This window comes from Oryx dammah, unplaced genomic scaffold (genome assembly GCF_014754425.2).
Source record: "Oryx dammah isolate SB20612 unplaced genomic scaffold, SCBI_Odam_1.1 HiC_scaffold_9, whole genome shotgun sequence".
NCBI classification, from domain to species: domain Eukaryota; kingdom Metazoa; phylum Chordata; class Mammalia; order Artiodactyla; family Bovidae; genus Oryx; species Oryx dammah.
Genome location: NW_024070193.1, coordinates 49397668 through 49423110, shown reverse-complemented (window position 1 = coordinate 49423110; position 25443 = coordinate 49397668). Strand labels below are relative to the sequence as shown.

At 37.6% G+C, this 25443-nt stretch overlaps 1 protein-coding gene across 5 annotated transcripts in view; it reads left to right on the top strand.

Annotated features, from left to right (window-relative positions):
• Nucleotides 1-25443, top strand: part of GOLGA4 (golgin A4) — a 104184-nt gene that overhangs the window by 64061 nt on the left and 14680 nt on the right. For all 5 annotated transcript variants that reach the window (XM_040246232.1, XM_040246234.1, XM_040246235.1 and 2 more), the window contains 9 exons: nt 1564-1692; nt 4547-4702; nt 6228-10471; nt 11288-11409; nt 11843-11973; nt 18195-18308; nt 20494-20514; nt 20694-20762; nt 23423-23498. In XM_040246232.1, coding sequence (XP_040102166.1) covers nt 1564-1692; nt 4547-4702; nt 6228-10471; nt 11288-11409; nt 11843-11973; nt 18195-18308; nt 20494-20514; nt 20694-20762; nt 23423-23498 — 5062 coding nt within the window. The remainder of the gene's footprint in view (nt 1-1563; nt 1693-4546; nt 4703-6227; nt 10472-11287; nt 11410-11842; nt 11974-18194; nt 18309-20493; nt 20515-20693; nt 20763-23422; nt 23499-25443) is intronic.

Genomic DNA, 25443 nt, shown 5'->3' with positions numbered 1-25443 from the left:
GAATAGCTCATAATTTTATCAGTCTTCTGCTGATGGATAGATATTTAGACTTTCAGTTTTTATTGTTGGAAATTGTGAATATCCTTATCATATTCACTAACATCTGTTTCTTTAGAATAGATTCCTAGAAGTGGAATATTACTCAGGCAAAAGTCATGTGTATTTTTAATCATTGCGTAGTTGCTACAAGCTTGATGGAGGAGCATTTATATTCAAGTATTAGAATATGTTCCTGCCCTGACAAAGATGTTGTTACCTGACTTTTTAAAAATCTTTATGAGCTAAGTTAAAAATGACATCGTTGTGGTTTTGATATACATATCTCTTACCAATATGACAAACATGTTTTTGTATATTTACATGGAATTTATAGTTTTCCGTTTTGAGTTGCCTGATCAAATCCTGATTCCTTTCCCTCTTGGACTGTTGGACTTTTTCTTACTGATTTCTTACTGAAGTTTTTTTATTTATAGTAAGAATTAGCCCTTGGAGATAGATATTTTTATCCAAATAATTTTCAGTTTGTTGTCTTTGTCATTTTTTGGGGGGGGGGGGCGATATGCAGAAAAGTTTTCTTTTCCTTAAATGTTAGAAATTTTTGTTCTACTTTAAGACATTCTCAATTGAGTAAAAAAAAAAAGGGGGTTTTCTCATGTGACACTTTTATGCTTTCATTTTTTATGGTTAAATTTTTGATCCAACTAAAATTTATTTAGTGTGAGGAGTGAGGTAGGGATCCAACCTAAATCTTTTCCAGATGACTACATAGTAGTCTTCAAATCACTTCTTTCGTAACCTGTGTTTTCCCTTCTGACATGCCATACTACCTTTATTACATACTAAATTATTGTAGTGCTGTGTCTGGGTCTTCTGGATTCTCTGTGCTTTTCCACTGCTTTGTCTGATCATATGCTGGTATTACACTAATACTAGTTTTACAATATGTTCAGTTTTATATTGTTCTTATTACTCTTATGTTCAGAAGAGATTGGCTATTATTCCATGTTTATTTTGTCCAGTGGGCCTTCCCTTATTTGCTTGGTAGTTTTATTTGATTTTATTAAATTTTCAAATTTTTTTAGTGTGGTTTGACATTTTTATAAGCTTTGAGTCTTCCTATTCAAGAAAGAACAAGACCAATACTTAAACTTTTTAGTAAGTAGTAGTACATGCCTGGAAAGGTAGGCATAATTAGACGGGTGCAGCCAGGGCACCTTGCCCATGATGGAGTGCCCTCTCTGAACGCATCCTTATTCCCCTTGCTGCTCTTCCCCATCTTGTTTGGTGGGAACGTCTTTGTAAGATGTGGAATTGGAGCTTCAGCCCCATAGGATTGACTAGTGAAGTTGCAGCTCTTCATGTCCTAAATGAGGAGCAACACTTTACTGGTTTTTCTTTAAACTCTCAAGAATTTTGTGACTTTTGATTTATGTGAGAAATATGTTCTGACTTTTCCTGTTAGGAATCTGTTAGCTTGATGATTGAACTATAATGTATTATTTTATTGTAGAGTGACATGTTTTATCTGGATGTTTCACTTTTAACTATTTGGCTGCTTTTCAGAAATCCTCAGATCAAATTGCTAAATTACAGAAGCTTCATGAAGAGGAGTTGGCTAGCAAAGAGCAGGAACTGATGAAGAAGCTTCAGACCCAAGAAACAGAATTTCAGGAGCAAATGAAAATAGCTCTTGTAAGTACCTACAGTATTCTGTTTTTCCCTCATTATGAAGTTGTCACGCCCTCACCCCTGCCTTCTAGGTTGAGGTCACACTACTCTCAGCCTTGACCTTTGAGGATGCAGAGAGACTGACTGTAGGCAGGAATGAGGCTGTCAGAATTTGTTGATTTAGTATTGTCTGAACATTAAATTTGCTTGTCTAACAAGCTTTCATTAATCAGTTTGTTTGTGGATCATTCCTTTCACCCTGGCTGTAGGCTATGATTAGGGGGAAATAAAGGGGAGGATAGGTTAACTGAAGCAATTGGCCAGCAACTGCATATAATTTAGCAAGAATGTCTTGATAGATATCAGATACCAGACTGAAAATATCAGAGCTTAAGGCTCAGAAAGTTTGCTTGAATGCATTTTAAAGAGGACAAAATGAAAATGACCAAGTTCACAGATGGCACAGTGGTAAAGAATCCGCCTGCTGATGCAGGGGATACAGGGGATTCAGGTTTGATCCCTGGGTTGGGAACATTCCTTGGAGGAACAAGTATTCTTGCCTGGAAAATCCCTTGGACAGAAGAGCCTGGTGGGCTGCAGTTCATGGGATCACAAAGAGTCAGACACGACTGAGCACGTATGCAGTTTTCCTTTTAAGTAGAATGATATCAGTAATTTTCAGTCTATATGATGTTAAAAAAATAAAGTAAAATAAGAAAAAACTGGCTTGAACTAACTAAAACAATAACCAAAAAAGCAAAGATAAGAAAGAGTTGTTGGCATGGTATAATTTAAAAGTTTGAAACAAAAAATATTTTACTTAAATTGTGAAAAGCCTATTTAGATAAGTTACCTTGCTGCTGCTGCTAAGTCGCTTCAGTTGTGTCCAACTCTGTGCAACCCCATAGATGGCAGCCCACCAGGCTCCCCCGTCCCTGGGATTCTCAAGCCAAGAACACTGGAGTGGGTTGCCATTTCCTTCTCCATTGCATGAAAGTGAAGAGTGAAAGTGAAATCGCTCAGTCATGTCCGACTCTTGGCGACCCCATGGACTGCAGCCTACCAGGCTCCTGCGTCCATGGGATTTTCCAGAAGTATTAATGCCAAAAATGTAGATTATTGTTTTTATGTGAAGTTATTATCCATAAGATAATAGGTATAATTAAAAAATACTTTTAGTGTGAAAGGATGAGAAATAGTTTTTATAATTTTCATCTCCTTTCTTTTCCGCATTTCTGTTTTCACTCTGGTTTGGACCTGGGGCTCTGAGGCTTTCCAGCCGCTGTGATCCTTGAAATGAGTCAGGGAGTTCTGTAATCTCGGTGGGGCCAAGAGACACATGGATTACAGTACTGTTGGCTGAGGTTAGGGGTTTAGTTCATGGTTGTGAAATATACATCTGTATGGGCACATATTTGTATTCTTTGTTGGTCCAAAAAGGATTTGAAGTTGTTTACAAGAGTACTTAAAAATTACAACAGGACAGCGTAAATAGTAGCATGGAAATTAAAGGGACAAAGTGAGACACTAGGGACATAAATGAAGCAGGGGATGATGCTAAAAATTCTTGCCGTTAAGACCTGCTGTGGGTTTTCATGCTGGAGTAATTGGGGCACTGTAATTGGAGAAGGAAATGGCAGCCCACTCCAGTATTCTTGTCTGAAGAATCCGATGGACCAAGGACCCCCTTTCAGGGGGTCACGAAAGAGTCGAACATGACTGAGCAAGTAACATGCAACTGGGGCACTGGACTCTGAACATTGACCTTGTTAATACTGTGTTTTGGGAATCGATAATTTCAGACATACTCCGACTAGTGAGTGCAGGACACAAATAACACATGAAGCACACATACCTGCACGTGCACTCGTCCCCTTCCACTCCTCTTCCTACCTATTTTCTCAAAGAAGTTAGTTTGGCATTGAGAGTCAAAATTCTGCAGACTATTAGCATTTCCTCTTTTATATTTATGGGCATAGATGGCAATGCATTTAAATTATAGTTTATGTTAAACAGTTTAGTATGTTTAAAATGATGTTTCAAAATTGATGTTATAGAAACTAATTTTAAAAAAATCAATCTGCTTATAGTATGGTACAAAATCTTTCCTTAAAGCAATATACTTCACCAGAGTGAAATGGGCCAGATCTTAGGAGCTGTATAGCCTTTTAGAGTTCCTTGATCTACTCCATGTATTCACATGTAATCTCATTTTGATTAGCTTTTCCATGTGGGGTTCCCTATCATAGTAAGGTATTTCTCACAAATTATATAAATTTACAGCCTAAATTAATATAAATTATATAAGTCTATGGCCTAGAGTAGAAATATCAAACTCTAGAGGTAGTGACAATTATGTGACCTGCACATTCAGTGATATTTTGCAAAGCATTTTAAGTAGTGAATACATAGTACATACACTTCCCAGGTGGTGCTAGTGGTAAACAATCCACCTGCCAGTGCTGAAGACATAAGAGACACAGGGTTGATCCCCTGGAAAAAAGCATGACAACCCACTCCAGCATGCTTGTCTGGAGAGTCCCATGGACAGAGGACCCTGGCGGGCTATAGTCCATAGGGTCACAGAGAGTTGGACATGACTGAAGTGACTTATTTAGTACGCACTCGCATAGTATGGTTACTGGAAACAAAATTTTTCATATTAGTTGTAATTGTGGCAAAGACTGGCCAGACCATACTGGAAAAGCCACTATGCCCTGTTTCTGCAGACCAGAGTGTGAGAAGAGAGAGGTAACGATGCTGCCTACCTCACAGGTCTGGTGTGCAGATCAAATGAAATGAATGATTCCTGTGGCAGTGCTTTGAGAATGCTGAAGATCTACACGGGTCTAAGGTGGTATGATTGTTTTTGGCACAGGAAAGAAGTCAGTCAGAATATTTGAAGATCACTCAAGAAAAAGATCAGCAAGAATCGTTGGCCTTGGAAGAGTTAGAGTTGCAGAAGAAAGCAATCCTCACAGAGAGTGAAAATAAACTTCGAGACCTTCAACAAGAAGCAGAGACATACAGAACTGTAAGTTTAAACACTATTCCAGGCCCCGGGCTGTGGGGTTACTTGTATTAATACATGAAAACTCTTATTATGTACAGTCAATATAAAGTTGTAGCGAAGACTTTGTTTTAGATACACATACACGTGTGCTCCTGGAAATGGCAACCTGCTCCAGTATTCTTGCTGGGGAATCCCGTGGGCAGAGGAGCCTGGTGGGCTAGAGTCCATGGGGTCGCAGAGTCAGGATGCAACTTGAGCAGGCACACATACGTACACTCCATTTGTAGATAGAGCTATTTGTGGGAGTGGTTTGATGTCTGCCTCATGGTGCTCCTGACTCTCTGCCTTCGGTTGACTATTTGTCAGGCACTAGCTCCAATTCTGTGCCCTCAGTAAGCAGTGCAGCATCCTTGCTCCACTACTTACTCACCTTCATCCTCAGGAAGAGGCCTCCTTTTGTAGGCAGCACTTGCCCTGACACCTTCTTACCTCTTCACCTTAATTTCATGCCATGTCTGGACATAATTCATTTTCTGTTTGTATCGGTTTATATACCCTGTTCCTCTACTTTTACACTTAATTTTTCTCCTGTTTTCCCATATTAAAAAATAGTCCTGTGATGAACAAGTAAGTATGTCTATCTCAGTGTGCACATTTTTAAGGCCCTCTGTTCTTTCCCTTAACAGTGCATGAAATATTTGACCTATTAGGGATAAATTAATACTCCTTAGACTTTTTAAGCCCTTTTGCTCTGATTTAGACAGTGAAACAGCAGATCTTATGCATATTTCTAAACTATGTCTTATTAGCCCACTTCCAACATTTTGTAAGGTGGCATAGTCAACGGAAATGGGTACTCAGGGGGCCTGCATCTTTCACTTGTTAGCTTTATAAATTAATTATACCTTAATTTCCTTACATGTCACATGAAGAGGTTGCATTTGATAATTACTTAATACCATTCCAGTTCTGATATTCCTTGGCTCTGCCTTAATTAGCTCTTTTTCCTTCAATCAAGATTGATATTTTCATGAGATAATATTTTACTATTACTTTTTGTAAACTACTTTGGTAATTACTTTGGTGTAAGTTCCTTTTTTTTTGAAAAACATCTTCTAAGTAATAATTTTTGGTGTAAAAGCCAGATACATTATTTTTCTTTCAAAATTAAGTTATAAAAGTAATAGAATACTATAATCGGCCTTTTTAAAAACAGAAAAAAATACTCATCTTTCTACCAACAGTTACTGTTATCTAGTTTATCATCCCCCCCCACCACTATCCATTCAGAATGGTTTTGAAAAGTAGATAGTTGAAATAGTTAACCAAATAGAAAGAATCTGGAATTATGAACTGTATAAAAAATAGAATCTTTTTTTTCATTACATGATTACTTTAGGAACCGAGCACAGATTCTTTGTCCTTTCTGGTGTTTGATACGACATGCAAAATTATTTACCTAAATTGTAGTTTTTAAGGAGGTGTAGACATCATGTCATGTATATCATTGCTAATAAATTAAAAATACATCTGTTTTCATTAACAGAGAATTCTCGAATTAGAAAGTTCTTTGGAAAAAAGCTTGCAAGAAAATAAAAATCAATCAGAAGATTTAACTATTCATTTGGAAGCTGAAAAAAATAAGCACAATAAAGAAATTACAATCATGGTTGAAAAACACAAGACAGAATTGGAAAGTCTGCAGCATCAGCAAGATAACATTTGGACTGAAAAGCTCCAAGTCTTAAAGCAACAGCATCAGACTGAAATGGAAGAACTTAGAGAAAAGTATGAGCGAGAGAAAGAAACATTGGTGAAAGACAGAGAGACACTCTTTCAGGCCCACATAGAAGAAATGAATGAAAAGACTTTAGAAAAGCTTGATGTGAAGCAAACAGAATTGGAATCATTATCGTCTGAACTGTCAGAAGTGTTAAAAACACGTGACAAGCTAGAAGAAGAACTTTCTGTACTAAAGGATCAAGCAGGTCGAGTGAAGCAGGAATTAGAGGCCAAGCTGGATGAACAGAAAAATCATCACCAACAACAGGTTGACAATATCATTAAAGAACAAGAGATTTCTATCCAGAGAACTGAAAAGGCCTTAAAAGACGAAATTAACCAGCTTGGGCTTCTTCTGAAGGAAAAGGACAAGCATTTAAAAGAACATCAGGCCCATGTGGAAAGTTTAGAGGCAGACATCAAAAGGTCTGAAGGGGAACTCCAGCAGGCGTCGACTAAGCTGGAGCTTTTCCAGTCACTGCAGAACACAGCACATGAGCAGGCTAAAGTCCACGAGGAGCAGCTGGCCCAGTTGCAGCAGAAGTTGTTGGATTTGGAAACGGAAAGAATCCTTCTTACCAAACAGGTAGCTGAAGTTGAAGCTCAAAAGAAGGATGTTTGTGCTGAGTTAGACACTCACAAAATACAGGTGCAGGATCTACTGCAGAAACTTGAAAAACAGAATCGTGAAATGGAAGAAAAAGTGAAATCTTTAACCCAACTCTATGAATCCCAACTTAAAGATAACAACACAGAGCAGGAACAGACAAAGCAACTCTTAATGGAAAAGGAAAATGTTATTTTACAAATGAGAGAAGCCCAGAGCAAAGAAATAGAAATACTCAAACAGAAATTATCAGCCAAGGAGGACAGTATTCGTGTTTTGCAAGAGGAATATGAAGCCAAATTTAAAAATCAAGACAAAAAGATGGAAATAATTAAGCAGAAAGCAAAGGAGATGCAAGAAATGTTAAAGAAGAAATTGTTGGATCAGGAAGCCAAACTTAAAAAAGAGCTTGAAAATACTGCTCTGGAGCTCAGTCAGAAAGAAAAACAGTTCGATGCCAAAATTTTGGAAATGGCACAGGCTAACTCAGCTGGAATCAATGATGCAGTGTCAAGACTGGAGACAAACCAAAAGGAGCAAATAGAAAGTCTCACTGAGGCACACAGGCGAGAGCTCGATGATGTCATAGCAGTCTGGGAGCGGAAACTCAGTCAGCAAGCTGAAGAACTTCAGGAAAAACATGATATCCAGTTACAGGAGAAAGAACAAGAGGTAGCAGAACTGAAGCAAAAGATGCTTCTGTTTGGGTGTGAAAAAGAAGAGATGAACAAGGAAATGGCATGGCTGAAGGAAGAGGGTGCTAGGCAGGATACCGCGTTAAAGGAATTACAGGGACAGTTGAAGCAGAATGCTGCTCTCATGGATTCTCTCACACAGAATGAGGCTAAACTAAAAGCTGAACTTGAAAAGCTGGAGGTTGACTTGAATGGCTCTCTGAAGGAAAACATTTTCCTTCAAGAGCAAGTGGCTGAGCTGAAGGTGCTGGCAGAAGAAGACAGGCTCAAGGTTTTGGAGTTTACTGAGAAGCTGAAAACCACAGGTGAAGAATTCCAGAGTCTGAAATCTTCACACGACAGCAGTAAGAAAAGCCTGGAGGACAAAAGCCTGGAATTCAAAAAGCTGTCCGAGGAGCTAGCAGTTCAGCTAGACATTTACTCTAAGAAAACCGAAGCCTTACTACAGGCTAAAACAAGTGAGCTCGTCGACGTCAGCAGCAGTAAAATCAATGCCATTCTGTCTAGAATCTCCCATTGTCAACAGCACACAGCTAAAGTGAAGGAGGCACTACTAAGCAAAACTTGCCAGGTTTCTGAATTAGAAGCACAACTGAGACAGTTAACAGAAGAGCAAAATGTACTAAATAGTTCTTTTCAACATGCTACACATCAGTTGGAAGAAAAAGAAAGTCAGATTAAGAGCATGAAGGCTGATATCGAAGGTCTTGTCACAGAAAAAGAAGCCTTACAGAAGGAAGGAGGAAATCAGCAACAGGCTGCTTCAGAAAAGGAATCTTGTATCACACAGTTGAAGAAAGAGTTGTCAGAAAACATCAATGCTGTCACCATGATGAAAGAAGAGCTTAAAGAAAAAAAAGCTGAGATCAGCAGTCTTAGTAAACAGCTAGCTGATTTGAATGCCCAGCTTCAGAATAGCATCAGCCTAGCTGAAAAAGAAGCAGCCATCTCATCACTAAGTAAGCGACATGATGAAGCACAGCAGGAATTGCTGGATCAAGTGCGAGATTTATCTTTGAAAGTTGAAACTCTGAGTAAAGAGAAAACGTCTGCTCTGGAACAGGCAGATCACTTGTCCATCAAATTCTCAGAGTGGAAGAAGAAAGCACAGTCAAGATTTACACAGTACCAAAATACTAGTAAAGAACTGCAGATGCAGCTTGAGTTAAAAACAAAGGAAACCAGTGAAAAGGATGAGCAGTTAACTTTACTGAAGGAGGACCTTGATCAGCAAAAGAAAAGATTTGAATATTTAAAGGGTGAGATGGAAGATAAAAAGAGTGAGATGGAGAAAAAGGATTTCTATTTAGAGACTGAGTTAAAAACTCAAACAGTGAGAATTGTGGAATTAGAGGAGCATGTTGCTCAGAAAACAATTGAAATTGAGTCCTTAAATGAAGTTCTTAAAAATTACCATCAACAAAAGGATAGTGAGCAGAAAGAAATGATTCAGAAACTCCAGCACATCCAAGAATTAGGAGAAGAGAAGGACAGCAGGGTTAAAGAGGCTGAAGAAAAAGTCTTAAGACTTGAAGAGCAAGCATCTTCCATGAAATCTGAACTTGAATCTGTGAAGAAAGAATTGGAACATGTGAATTCAATTGTGAAAGGCAAAGAAGAGGAGTTAAAAGCATTGGAAGATAGACTTGAATTAGAAGGTGCTGCGAAATTAGCAGAACTGAAGAAAAAAGCTGAACAAAAGATTGCTGCCATCAAGAAACAGTTGTTATCACAAATGGAAGAGAAAGAACAGCAGTACAGAAAAGACAAAGAAAGCCATCTGAGTGAGCTAACTATGAAACTGCAGGAAAGAGGCAGAGAAATTCATATCTTGGAAGAAAAACTTAAGTCCGTGGAAAGTTCATCACAGTCAGAAATGTCAGTTGTACCCAGATTGTCAGAAAATGTGGCAGTATGTACTGAGCAAGGAGAAGCAGATTCCCAAAGCTGTGTGCAGAATGCATGTGAAGAAAAACTCAGTGTCTTACAAAGAAATTTAATTGAAAAGGAAATGCTAGTGCAGAGGCTGGAGCAGGAAAAAGAAGAAATAATTTCCTCTCATTCTGAAATACAGTGCAAATACCAGGAGCTCTTAATAAAGGTAGAACAGGCCGAAGCAAAACAACATGAGGATCGAGTGACGATAAATCAGCTTCAAGAAGAACTTAAAGGAAAAAACAAGAAACACTCCTTGGTTTCTTCCCAGCATTTGGAAGAAGAAGGAGATAAAAATAACACAGGGGCAAAGCAGAACTTGGAAAATGTGGTTGACAATGTCCAGAAAACGTTCCAGGGGGAGAACTTGACCTGTCAGATCTTGGAGCAAAAAATAAAAGAGCTGGATTCCTGCTTATTGAGAGAGAGGGAAGGACACAGAGTTGAAATTGAAGCGCTGACCTCAAAACTTGAAAGTTTACAGGCTCTACAACAACAGATGAATGGAAAAAGTAAACCCACAGAAGTTTTGGAAGAAAGTGCTGAAGGAAAGTCCACATCACACGTGGTTCAGCCCAGCTTGCTTAGTAACATGGAGGCCGATCACAATGACCTGGAGTTTAAATTAGCAGGGGCGGAGCAGGAGAAGCGGAAGCTGAGCCAGGAGGTGGTTAAACTGCAGAAAGATATTCGAGTGCTGCGGAAGGAGCATCAGCAAGAACTGGATATAGTAAAGAAAGAGTATGAAAAAGAAATGGAAGAGAAAATCAAGTAAGCTTTTATTTATTTTACTTATTTATTGACTGTGCTGGGTCTTTGTTGCTGTGTGCAGGCCTTCTCTAGTTGCCGTGGGCAGAGGCTGCTACTCTTCATTGAGGTGCACGCGCTTCTTATTGTGGTGGCTTCTCCTGTTGTGGCGCACGGGATCTGGGCAAGTGGGCTCAGTAGTTAGTAGTGCATGGGCTAAGTTGCTCCAAGGCATGTGGGTTCTTTCTGGACCAGGGATCAAACCTGTGTCCTGTGCATTGGCAGCGGGGGTCTTAACCACTGGACCACCAGAGAAGCCCCAAGTAAGTTGTGTTTTTTTTTTTCCCAGTATGATTATTTTTAAGGTAATCTTCCCTAATGAAATCTTTTTTGTGTCTTAATACAGTTAAGTTTCATAACCTAAATTTGTTAATATCAAGCATAAATATAGTAAGTTAAATACTGAAGAGAAATAAAAGCAATTAAATGCAAGAAGCAGTGTTTTTCCATGTCTATTTAAGGGGGAAAAACCCTTTCCTTGCGTATGAGATGATGATTATTAGGTACATAACCCAGTAATTATCTTCTGTTTTATTATTTTTAGTATTAATGTTGTTATATAGATGTATATGATGTATATGGTAATTTTAAGTGGAAAATGAAAATTCTCAAATCCTCAGGACCATTCCCTAGAGTTAATCATAGTTTACTTAGCCTTCCAGAAGTTTCCTGTGGCTGGAGACACACACATGCGTTGTCACACACACACACCCTGAGATCAGACTATATGCACTGCTTTTTTGTATGACAATAATTAGCTCTTCATATTTTGGTACTCAGACAGGAGCAGGAAGATCTTGAGTTGAAGCACAATTCCACATTAAAACAGCTGATGAGAGAGTTTCATACACAGCTGGCACAAAAGGAACAGGAACTGGAAATGACCGTAAAGGAGACCATCGGTAAGTAAACTTTTGAATTCAATAAAAATCAAATCAGAATCAGTCAGCAGTGGCTATTTATAATTTAAGCTTATTCTTTCACACTGTGCTAAGTGCTTTATGTAATTATAAACAGTAGAAACAAAACGATTCTTGCCCAAGATAGCTCACTGATGGAAACTGTGCTACTTGAAAGTGACTTGCCTTTTAGAGGGAAGGAGCAGGTGGAAGAACCTGAAAGCATTGGCTGATTAATTACCTGATGAAGGCACTGCTGCTCCCTGAGAAGGATACATTTGATCAGTTTGATCATTTGATTTTTTTTTTTTTATCATTTGATTTTAATCAAGTTTATTGATAATTTGGAACAAGGATTCTTACAGATACTGGGATATAGATATTAATTCTTACCTAATATATTTTCTTGTATGTGTCCATTTTTTTTATTGATTAGATAAAGCCCAGGAAGTGGAGGCTGAACTTTTAGAAAGCCATCAAGAAGAGACAAATCAGTTATATAAAAAAATTGCAGAGAAAGAAGATGATCTAAAAAGAACGGCAAAAAGATATGAAGAAATCCTTGATGTACCTTATTTTCTCTCTCTCTCTTGAAATTTAGGTGAAACAGATTTCATGGTAGTGCTAAAGAAGACTGGGCTGTCAGATTTCCTGTTTTTCTAATGTAGAGGGGTTTTTTGGGGGGAGGGGAGTTCAATATTATTGAAATTAGTATTTTTCCATTGTTTGCAGATTTATGAGGAGTCTTATTTGATTTCTGCTAGGTTTGTAGTTTTCTGATCAGTGTCTGCTTACCAGGCATACTTGAAGCAACAGTGAGTTAGTAAGGGGAAGAATGGATTTTCTTCTCTATCTCCCAGATTCAGATCAAATTGTGAGATCACCAGACTAAGAATTGAGAGCTTGTGTTTAAGACAGTTTGTGTGTGTGTGAGCTTAACTGGGATCTTTTCAGAAGGGCCAGTTAATTTTATTTCATCCCTACCCAATTTTTATAGTTTTTGTTGATCTCAAGGGAGGAAAAAGATGAAAAAAAAGAATACATCAGCCAGATCTTTTATATGCAGTTGAAAGATAAATTCAGTATACTGTTTATTCTACTAGTGGTGGATTAGTGTTGTCATTTTTATGTATAAAGATAAGCCACGAATGCTAGTGAGTATTTGGACCCCAGACTATTTTTGAATGTAAAACAATGTAAATTATTCTTTCTTGGAGTGCAGATTCTTTAGTTACTGCAAGCCTTAGTTCACAATGTGCTGAGAACCATTTGATGATTACGAATGGGTAAACCAGAGAATCCTGCCTTAGTCTGGCTGTGGCAGCAGTAGAGGTCTGAGCCAGGAACAGATTCTAGTAACAATTATTTTAAATATAATTGAAATATTATAAAATATAATATTATACAAATATTTTTAAATATAAAAATATAATTTATAAAAATATTTTAAATATAATTGAAAAATTGGGATATGGTACATGAATATAAATGTTCCGTTCAGTCATTCAGTCTCATCTGACTCCTTGCAACCCCATGGACTGCAGCACACCAGGCTTCCATGTCCCATCACTAACTCCCAGAACTTACTCAGACTGATGTCCATAGAGTCAGTGATGCCATCCAACCATCTCATCCTGTAGTCCCCTTCTCCTCCCGCCTTCAACCTTTCCCAGCATCAGAGTCTTTTCCAGTGTGTCAGCTCTTCGCATCAGGTGGCCAAAGGATTGGAGCTTCAGCTTCAGCATCAGTCCTTCCGATGAATATTCAGGACTGATTTCCTTTAGGATGGACTGGTTGGATCTCCTTGCATTCCAAGGGGCTCTCAAGAGTCTTCTCCAAAACCACAGTTCAAAAGCATCAATTCTTTGGTGATTTTTTAATATAGTTTTTGAGCTATAGATTTCAATATGAAAGAAAATTTGAATAATTTCACATTTTCGTATACTTTCCTAGAGTATATGTGTGCAAAGCTTTAAAAAAAATCATTGTTTCTTGAATGCTTAGATAATGTTGGGATTGGAAGGTACATTAAAGCTAGTTTTAGGTTTACCTTCTATTTTTTCTTTTTTGTGGTTTATTTATTTAATTTTTTTGCAGAAGGAGAATGAGTTCAGCATAGTTAAATGATTTCCTTAAAACTACAAAGTGAGTAGTAGAGCGCTGACTCTGTTAGTTTCGTGTATTTTATAAAGGCTTCTCTTTAAGAAAGGAACTTGGGGAAGGGAACAGTTATATATCATGAGTAGTTAAGTCAGGGAGCTTCATGTGCAGGGGAGAGGCCGTGCCAGAGCTATACTGTTCCCTTTTGTGAACTCCTCTCTCTGTCTCTCTGAATGTGTGTGTCAGGGGACCAGTAGCACAAGGTAGACTTTGCAGGTCACAACACACCTCTGTAGGCAGAGAGGTCAGTGAACAGGGGAGACAGGTGACAGTTGACCTCTGTATGGTTCCTTCTGGAAGATGTGGTGTTTACTAGATAATAAATGGTCCTCCCAGCTTCAGGCTTGGAGCAGTAGAGCAGTAGAGACAGGAAGTAGAGGATGGGCCAGAGGAGTTGGGTGGACTCTTCCCCAGACCCCTTCCTGTACCTTAGACCAGCACTGTCCACTAGAAATATGATGCAAACCACAAATGGGATTTAAAATTTTCTAGTATCCACCCCACTCCAGTACTCTTGCCTGAAAGAATCCCATGGACAAAGGAGCCTGGTAGGCTGCAGTCCATGGGGTCGCTGGGAGTCGGACACGACTGAGCGACTTCACTTTCACTTTTCCCTTTCATGCATTGGAGAAAGAAATGGCAACCCACTCCAGTGTTCTTGCCTGGAGAATCCCAGGGACGGGGGAGCCTGCTGGGCTGCCCTCTGTGGGGTCGCACAGAGTCGGACACGACTGAAGCAACTTAGCAGCAGCAGTAGCAGCAGTATCCACATTAGAAAGAGAAGAATCAGGTGAATTTAATTTTAATAATACAGCAACTGACCCATTATATCCAAGGCATTATCATTTCAAAATGTCAGTATAAAAGTGATATATATATATATATATTATATTTAACATATTATATATATATGAATTCTTTGAGAATCGGTGTATTTTTGCATGTATATTCTGTCTCAGCTTGGATTAGCCATATTTCAAGTGCTCATACCTACTATACAGGGTGGCCAGTGGCTACTGTATTAGACAGTGTGGCCTCAGACTTCCAATGCCAGCTCAAGGACTGACTTGGTAATTAAATCAGCTCTCCCCATTCAAACACCCAAATATATACTCTGTCTTGAAGATTTTTTTTTTTAAGAGTAAATATAACTAAAAGGTATTAGTATTACCAATACTGAGCACACACCATATTGCTTTGGTTTTGAGACATATTCTGTTACCATTCTCCCATTTAAAAATTTCCAGAATTGGAGTTTTATATGCGATTTGCATGTATTATGTGGTAGTGTTTTTTCCCTCTAAAAAAGCTATTATCAGATTGATGATTTGTCTTAATGATGACATTGTAGAGTGCTGTATTTTTGTCATCCATTAAAGTTATTGTGGGATTTGTTACTAGCAAAGTGGAACACAGAGACAGTTTCACTTTCCTGCCTTTACTGTCTTAGCTCACTTTCTTAGAGTTGCTTCCCCCCATTGGAGAAAGCTGAGAACTTTGTCAGCTTGATTCATGCCTCCTGTCTTTCTCAGTCCCTAACACATCCGCGTCCACATCCACACACCTTTTAGAACATGAAATCCATTTATCTTCCCTGACTTCCTAAGGAGAGAGAGAACCTTTCTCCCTTTAACTGTGTTATCTCCAGCATGGTCTCCAACATGTAATAGACTTTCAGCTGTAATGTTTCATTGAATCACATTGAACGTTCCTCTCCTCTTAATTCCACCACTTCTTCCATGGTCCTTGCTGCTATATTGCATCTGGTCTGGTCTGTTGTATTAATTTCCCAGTTGGTCTCTTTGCTCTTGGTTTTTCATCTCTTCCTGTCAGAGTTATCGTTTGTCTGGAGATAAACGTGGGATCATATTGCTTGCCCTGAACACGTGTAGTGTCTTTGCTCTGTCCTGGTGCCCCTCCTCTGGGTCAGTCTGTGGTCCAGCCGAGCTCAGCTTTAACTCCTTTCTCCTCGTATTTCACCTCTGCTCCTGCTTTTTCTGGAGCCGTAAGAGCTCATTCTCACACTTCATGAGTTAGTACTGCTGGCTGTCATCTCTCTTTGGACAGTTTTTTAAGTTTTAAATTCAACTTGTATTTAGAAAAAAAAAATGAGGGATTTTTTTGCTAGTAACAAAAAATTTGTTATGCTAGTAACAAATCCCCAAATATGTTCCATGATTTAAAGATCAAAATAATATAAAAAAGTATACTTGGAGGATGGTCCCTAATGAAAATTGCACCCACACTGTTCTCTGTATTCTGTGACCTGTTCCCTTTCTCCCTCCCCAGGTGACCGTTCGTCTCTTATGTAATAGTCCTGTGTTTACTTATGCAGACAGGAAAAAAAAAATTCTTATTTCTTTTTTCCCAGTCCTATCCCAAAGTTAGCTTTTTGAATGTGCTTTTCTGCAGCATATTGTTTTCACTTAGGTTTTTTGCAACCCTTTAAAACAGAATGAATTGCACCTGTCTTCCTTTGATATTCTATATTTATTTATATTTATTACTTCCTTTCGACATGTCATTTTTATCATACATACATATGTGTGTAGGAATGTGTTAATGGATCTGTCCTCTCCCCTGGACTCTTAGTATCTTGTGGGCAGGGATCTTGCTATCCATCTCAAGTCTTGAGGACCTAGCCAGATGCTTGGCACATACTAGACACTTGGTGAATTTGAAGGCAGTGACACCTGGTAGGCAAGGGAGCATTCATTTGGGAAAAGACAGTGGTGACATCTAAAGGAATTGAGTCTGACAAGGAAGGGAGCTGACTGCCTTCCCAACCTCAGAGCAGCCTCACTGGGGAGGAGGAGCTCCTACAGCTATGTTAGATACAAGACTGATTTCTTCTTGACAGTTAGCACATTTTAGTGATTTGGCTTTGGCATAATAGTCTTTAAAACATAATTTCCATGTATGTGCCTAAATACTTAGTTTAGTTTTTCTTACTGTTTTTACTTAAGAGCAAGCAATCTTGCTCCCCCTCCTCCCTTGAAGAAGACAGAAATCTTTTACAAAGGAAACCACAGAGCTATTTCTTCAATTAGAAATGACACATCAAGGATTCTTTTCTAATTCTTAGTGGGCTTGCTCCAGATTGGTTTCTCCCAGCTGTCAAAGGAAATGTCAAACGTAGCTAATTGTCATATCAGAATCTGAGCCTAACCAATTGTCATATCAGAATCTGAGCCTAACCAAATTCGTAGCTGTAGAGGTGATCTTTCAGACAGAGCTGGACCACATCAACAAGACATCCACACAGTATATGTGATGGTAGAATAAAAACAGTAAATAAGCCAGAGCTGTGGGCAGTTATAGATTTACAGTAATTTCTGGTCAGTAGTGTGTGAGGGGTGGAGGCTACATTCGAATGCCTCCGTGGCAGATGTCAGAGGTTGGTTATGAGAGACTCCTGCTTTGCTTATGTTGTGAGAAGGGCTTCGATCTTTTTTTGTTTGAATTTTCATGACAAACTATAAGTTATGACAAGTTATTTAGACTTTTGAGGTGTCTCATGGTTCATTTCTTTTTTTGTGCCTCTGGACGTGTTTTTGAGAATGATGACATTTCTTGCTTCTGACAAGTCAGCTTCTGTTAAATCAGATACCTGCTTGTGGCTGTTTTCCTGTTTAGCCTCTTACAAACACTTGTCCTATCTTCATTACTCAAATCTGATCAATATTCCAACGCCAAATGTCCTTTTAGCACAAAGGTTATTGCAAGACTTATAAGAGCAAGGAGTGGTCTGGACTGCTTTGTACAACAAATGATGGCAATTATCAAGACAAATGTGAAAAGATGTTAGGATGGGCAGGCCTTTTAGCAGGGCAGTCAGAACAGAAGAGAGAATAATTTGTCTGCCAAATTTTGTAAGAAGGAGTTTTCAACCAGTAAGTGGCGTATTACTTTTGCAGCCTTGTCTGTTTTCTGCTAAGGTCAAGGCAAATGGATACCTTACATTAGTTAGTTACTGATATATTGGACAGTTTTTTTTTTCCCCTCCCTTCAGAAATAGATTATAGTTGAACACTTTACTCCAAAGAAGAACTGGTATGGTTTTCAGTCTGATGTGTAGGGGATGTGCAGGTTTGCTAACTAGGACAGAGAACCATCTTGACTTGAGCAGCCCATCGCAAGGAGCTGGGGGAGGAAAAAACTCATACTTCTTTTGATCAGTAAGTGTCTAGCTAGTTGAGTTGTGGTGTGCATAAAGCTGGTTTATATTGGATATTTTCTGGAAATTAAATCCGAGTATGGAAGTCTTAGAACATAGATTATAGTTCAGTGACAGTGCTGTCACACACCTCAATGTTGCTTAAACCTGGGAATCCTAGTTTAAGGGTCAGCTAGACGAGCTTTATGGGTTAGGGATAAGAGGACTAAAGGTGGGAAAAGTGATCCTAGGAATAATGAGCAGCTTTAAAAAGGGCTTGGAGTTAAAAGTGAGGCATGAATGGAAGTTTTCAGAGCACAGAAATTAATGACAATAAAAGTAGTGGTTTATGTTTTAGAAAATATATAGGTGTTTGCTGCTTCCACGGAGGTAGTTTGCAATATCGTATTGTTTCTTTACTGCATTCTTTTTGAGATGTTTGTTAACATATATATCTTTTTTTATTCCAAAGTCTCGTGAAGAAGAAATGACTGCAAAAGTAATGGACTTGCAAACTCAATTTGAGGACCTGCAGAAGAAATACCAGCAAAGGCTAGAGCAGGAGGAGACTCCCAGCAGCGATAAAGTGAGGGGACCTGGACTGGGCTTTACTCAGTCCTTGAAAACATTGTCGTTTTTGTTGACTCGCCTCCTGCTATGCTCACCTACCTCATCTAACCCTAACAAAAATCTTTGAAGAGAGAAGTTGTAGCCTCTCTTTATAGAGTGTGAAACTAAATTTCAAAGAGATTAAATAAAATGTTGGCGCTCACATAGTAAATGTTGTATTGGGAATATAAATCCACTCTGCAGACTTCAAAACCTAGGTGTTTCTGTGATACCAAAGCTTCTCAGGCTTCCCTGTGGAAAGGACAGCAGAGGACAGTTAACCTCATAGCCCTGGGGCATAGCCAAAAATGGTCCATGGAATGTATCTCAGTTTTAGATTTTTATATTTTGTGCTAAAAATTCATACACATTTTATATTCTACTTTATAATATATCCTTATTTGTAGTCACATAAAAATGGTTTTCGTTATATACCTTTGAGAAAAACAATGTTTTCTCCTTGGTTGTAGATGCAAGGGGATATTTTGGAAAGTTGGGCTCAGTTCAAAGAGATGTGGCACTGCATATCTAGGCTTTTTTATTATCCCAGTCTTTAAGTAAAAATGATGCTATGAAAGATGGACCATGTTTACCCTGTGGCTTCTTGACCTGCTGTGCACCCCAACAAATGCATATCCTCAGGGCTTGTGAGCCCTCATTCAAGAGGCCAGGGCAGTGTGCCGTCCTCCTTCTGCTATGTTCTAACTCATCTAGTGTGATCTTCATAGCGCTGTCAAGAGGCCTTGGGAGAAGTGGACGCTGTTCATGGCTTCATCCTCCAGAGTTACAGAGCAGTCATTGCGGAAGTCAGCGACCAGATAGTAATTTTCTAGATAACCAGTTGCATGGATCAGTTTTCCAAAATGGAGAGAAAAGGACTTTATAAATGGCTCTGGAGAAGGAACTGGCAACCCACTCCAGGATTCTTGCCTGGGAAATCTCATGGACAGAGGAGCCTGATGGGCTACAGTCCATGGGGTCAAAAAAGAGCTGCACGCGACTGAGTGACTAAGCAACAGCAAGACAGCTCTACCATGCTGGGCCACGTGGTGCACAGATTCTGGGTTTTAGCAATGAGCGAGTTTCCTTTCTTTCTTCAGGAGCTACTAGTTACATTTAATAGTTACTTTTTTTTTATTTTTTAAACTTTTTGCCACTTGGTCACTATTTGAATATACTTGGTACTGTTAAATGTTGCTTCCTATGAGATGGATACATGTATTGTACTCTCCAAGGTGTTCTTCTCCTCAGTATCAAATTAAGTACTAATGTTGTATAAGGCGGCCTTGAGACCTGTGTCAAGATGTCAGAGTATTGAAACGTTGTGAAATTAATATTCAGGAGGTCTTTTGAGTCCTTTAACTTGTAGCATAAGAAAGGAGAGAATATCCTTAATTTTTATTCCTGCTTTAAAAAATGTTTTTCTATTTTATTCTTTTGAATTTTTATTCTTTTCCTTCTTGAGCATCTTTGGTGCTTCTGAGAGGTCTTGAACTATATATCAGTGTTGAGTTGGGTGAGAAATAATTTGTGATTATTGCATACAATGGATTCCTAGAAATGGTCCTTTAGAATTTTCCCTAAAGAGCCCATATGTTATAAATAGATGTTAATGTGTTTAGTTTTTAAAAATTGTACAAATAATAGATAAATATCTTCTTGTTGTAAAAAAAAAAAAGTCAGATAATACAGATGTATATAGATAAACTGTTTCTGGTGGGTGCCTTCTTTTCCCAAGTGGTCATCATTCTTAGGAGTTTCACAAGTGACCTTTTAGTCATTTTTCTTTGTGTTTACCTGAGTTTATATATATTTACCTCTGGAGGAGGAAATGGAAACACCCCTCAGTATTCTTGCCTGGAAAATTCCGTGGACAGGAGTCTGTCAGGCTACACTCCATGGGGTTGCAAGAGTGGGATACAACTGAGCAACTGAGTGCACACATGTATATTTACATTGTAATAGTTTATATAGCAAAATAGACCAGGTTTAAAAGCAAGTAGTTAAAGTTGTTTCATCTCAAATCTGACCACTCTCCTAAGACTGTAACACTGAATTTTTGTTTCCTTGTAATTTCATATTGTTCCATTTTGTTGTTTCTTGTAGATTTTAGTGCATGGACTTATTTCTTTTCTTTTTTTTTCTTTCTGTTCCATTTTTAGGTAACAATTATGGAGTTACAGGTAAGACTAGTTTTTCATTGAGTTTGAGTGAAGGTAATCCATTTTCAGGAGCATTCTGTATTTTAAGTTAAAATATGAAGAGACTTGTTTTAACAAGGAAAAACTTACCAGGCAGTATAGAAGTGTGTCCAAGTGATGATGAAACCCGTAGTCTCAGATCTGACCTTTTGTTCTTTCAGACACAACTAGCACAGAAGACTACTCTTATCAGTGACTCAAAGTTGAAAGAGCAGGAGTTCAGAGAACAGGTACAGGTCTAATTGGTGCTTTTTATTTTGAAATGACTTCCTTGATTTATATTAGTATATTCTTGGAACTCATTTAGCTAATTTTTAAAAAAGAACTGATTTAATACTCATTTAATGTTGGTTTTCCAGTCATGTCTCACACAGGAAATTTTATTTCTAAATCTGAAAGTGCTGGAGGATATCTTTATAAATTTGTGATCATGTATATTTAAACAAGAACATTTGCATCGTGTTATTCTAGTGCTTAACATTTTGGATAACAATTTGTATTTAATTTGTAATGATTTAAGTTCTATAAAAGAAGCTTTTATCAGAGGGAAAATACATTAACATCAGTCTTTACTGCTTTTTCCTAGTGGTTATGATGTCTTGTTTTAATATTATTTGTCCATATGTTATCTAGTGATTAAATTTAAATAGGATCATGTGTGTACACCTAGAAGGATGCACAAGCATGCAGACACTGGTATATGTATACCTGTGGTGCATGATACTTAAGTCTTTTTCCAAACTCTGGAGGAAGAGTGACCTAAGTCAGCTGGCTGAGTTTGAAGACTAAGTCTTTAGGAGTTTTCCAGTTTTTTACAATTCATATGTACATATAAATGTTGATAATTGTTGAAACTAGGTGATGGGCATTAACTGTAGTATACTTTCTGTATTTGAGTATGTTTGAAACTTTTCATAATATTTTTTAAAAAATTCCCAAAGATAGATACTACGTCCCAGTGTTACCTTATTATTTTTTTTCCTAGTGTTTTTGCTTTTCTCATCTATCTCAAGTTTACTGCTTTAAAATTCTCTTCTCTTAGCACACTCAAGTCTTTAAACTGTCCTAGCATAACAATTTTTGTACTGACTATTTTTTATAGTAGTAAGCACATAAGATTGACCATTTTAATCATTTTAAAGTACATAGTTAATTGACATTTAGTTCATTCACAGTGTTCTGAAACCAGAACATTTCATGACCCTCAAAAGAAAAAACCCTGTACCCATTAAGCATTCATTCCCCATTACCTCCTCCCCAGTATCTCACAACCACTAATCTGCTTTTTATGTCTGTGGATTTACCTATTCTGAGTATTTTATATAAATGTGCTTAGTCGTTCAGTTGTGTCTGACTGTTTGCGAGCTCATGAACTATAGCCCACCAGATTCCTCTGTCTGTGGGGATTCCCCAAGCAAGAATACTAGAGTGGGTTGCCATGCCCTGCTCCAGGGCATGCTCAACTACTCAAAATACCTATTTTTTTGAGTATTTTATGTAAATAGAATCATATAATACATGACCTTTCTAACCTAGCCTCTTTCACTTAGCATAGTGTTTTTAGGGTTCATCTATGTTGTAATATTCGTTAGAACTTCACTCCTTCTTCTGATGGAGTAATGATATTTCATTTTATGGATGATACTACAGTTTGTTCATCAGTTGATGTATGTTTGGATTGTTTCTTGTTGCTATTCAGTCACTAAGTCATGTCTGACTCTTTTACTCCATGGACTGCAAAATGCCAGGCTTCCCTGTCCTCTCTATCTCCTGGCTTTGCTCAAATTCATGTCCATTGAGTCAGTGATGCTATCTAACCAGCTCATCTTCTGCCACTGCCTTCTCCTTTTGCCTTCAGTCTTTCTTAGCATCAGGGTCTTTTCCAATGAGCTGGCTCTTCACATCAGGTGGCCAAAGTATTGAAGCTTCAGCATCAGTCCTTCCAGTGAATAGTCAGGGTTGATTTCCTTTAGGATTGACTGGTTTTATCTCCTTGCAGTCCAAGGGCCTCTCAGAAGTCTTTTCCAATACCACAATTCAAAAGCATCAGTTCTTCAGTGCTCAGCCTTCTTTATGGTCAGCTCTTACACCCATGCATGACAACTGGAAAAACCATAGGTTTGACTATACAGACCTTTGTTGGCAAAGTGACATCTCTGCTTCTTGATACGCTGGATTGTTCTCCCTTTTGCCGGTTGTGCATAGTGCTGCTAGGAACACTTTTTACAAGTTTTTAGTTTGAACACCTCTTTCCTTCTTTTGAGTTATGTACTCAGTAGTGGGATTGCTAGATCATATGGAAGTTACTTGTTTAGCTCTTTGAAGAGCCTTCAAATGGTTTTACATTGTGGATACTATTTTACATTCTGATCAGTAAAGTATAAGAATTTCAATTTCTTCACATCCTCCCTAGCAGGTGTTTTGATTATAGCTATCCTAGGTGGTATGAAGTGCTATCTCATTATGGTTATAATTTGTACCTCCCTAATGACTGATGATGTTAAGCATCTTATCATTTGTGTATCTTCTTTAGGGCAATGTCTTTTGTTCATTTTTAACTTAGGTTATTTGTTTTTTGTTGTTGCTGAATTTGTAAATCTTCTTTATGTATTCTAGATATGAGTACCTTAATAGATGTATGATTTGCAAATATTTTCTCCCATCCTGTGGGTTTTCTTCAATTTCTTGATAATGTACTTTGAGGCACAGAAATTTTATGTTTTTCCTTTTGTCTCTGCCCTTGGTATCGTATCTAAAAAACCATATGTATTAATTGCTTTTTGTCTATATTCTGTATTCCACATTAAAAAAAAATCTAGTGGCTATAGCAGTTTTTTTCTAAACATTATTTCCATATGAATCTTGAGATTGAAATATTTGTTATTTTTAGATTCACAATTTAGAAGATCGTTTGAAGAAATATGAGAAGAATGTATATACAACAACTGTAGGGACACCTTACAAAGGTAGGAATAATCTCTCATCATGTTATCCATGTGTATCTTGTGTTGGGGGACTTCTGGATGATTTTTATTTTTGCCTTTGCTAATCTCATTCTTTAGAAGGAATATATGTAAATTCATCAATAACAGCTAGTTTTATGGAAAGAATATAGTAATCTAAAGCAAAATTAATGTGTATTTGTTGTTTGGAAAAAAATCAGTGTTGCCATGTATAAGTGAAACTGCAGGTTCCCACTTTGTTCTCAACTTTCCAGATGGACCTAGTTTACGATTCGCTTATATTTTTCCAGACTCTTCTGTGTATATGCAAACATTTAGAATTTCCACTACATGTACCATATAAACACAGAGTTACATATTTTAAATGCTTCTGATTTTGTTTTGTTTTTACTAATTACAGTAATACTAATTGCTATATTTAAACCAGGATTTAAGGAGAAAAGAATTTCATAAAAATAACATTGCAAAGTAGCGAAGGATGATTTGAAAGTATTATTGTCTTGACTTAAATTATGTATGTTGCTTACAAAGAATTCTGAAGATGAGCTTGAGTCTTTATGTAGTTGTTCCCTTGAGATAGTCATGACTTTGAATAATCTTGTAACAGTTTCCCATTCTCAGTTGCACAGCCTCGCTGTATTAAGAATAGTTTTATTTTGCTAAATGTTTTGTAAATCTTTCTGCTTTTTCCTGTAAGGCACTCAGGCATGAATCTAAGCCATTTCACATTCTTTTGTGTTTTTGAAAGCTCTTACTTATTGTTATGAAATAACATAAGATATTATACAGTTTTTAATTAAACAAGGACTTGCTTTAGATTCTTTCCAAAACACACTTCAAAAAGAAGAGAAAACCAACATGGATGTTTCCTATGGCTCATTGCAGAGAAGACTCTTGCTTCAAAGACTGTTTTCCATAGCTAAGTCAACATATGTGGTTCTTAGCATAGAACTGCTGAATTGGTGCACAGCAGTACATAAAGAATATAGTATTGATTCTTGTTTTTTTAGTTTCAACTTAAGGATTTCATACTTAATGTTTCTTTTTTTTCAGTTTTAAATTGTAAAGTGAACACAAATGGACAGTTTTTAATAGCTGACACACATATAGTACTAAATGTTAGGCACTGTTATAAAATGGTTTGTCTATCAGTTCACTTATTCCTGTCAGCAATCCTAGCAATCTGGTTGGATTTGCACATTAATCTCTTTGCTGTGCTTTTAGATAGTTCTTAGTGCAGAAGGCTTTTCAGATTACTTAGTGTGCCATTGTACTGGAAGTGAATGCGAGTTTAGACTTCACATAACGCAGAATTATGAATTTATTCAGATTAAAGTTTTTCATACTACGATTTCATATACTTGAACTGTATTTATTCTTTATTTTTAAATTGAAATGGAGCTTGATCTAATAGATGAACTATATGTTTTGTGACAGTCTTTAAGATATTGAAGCAAAGTATTCGAAAACCACTAAAATGGCATTACTACTTAATGCATTTAAAGTTATTTTATCTACCTTATGTTTCAAAACAGTTTAGAAAACTTGATTTAAACTTCAGTGCTTTTAGGTTCGGAATACTAGAAAAACTAAAATACTGTTCTGAGCTACTGAACTCCTTAGCAAAGTAAAAATAACTGTTCATTTTCGTCGCCATAGACTACCTGAAGCCAACCACATAGTACCTGGGAGAGAAATACTGGTTTTAACGAATCTTCGTATTCCCTAGGCCTCGTCTTTCTAAATTGTCATGCCAGAAAGGTGAAGCAGAAAAAGGGCAAGGCTTGGAGAAGGGGGAAGATGTGAGAAATAAAACTGCTGCAATAATACTTGTTTTCTCTTCTAAAGGAAAAATACCAGTTGGAATGCTATATACATTATCATATACAATGTATATACATATCGAAATGCAATCTAATACAATACAGTTGATACAAGAGTAAAGCCT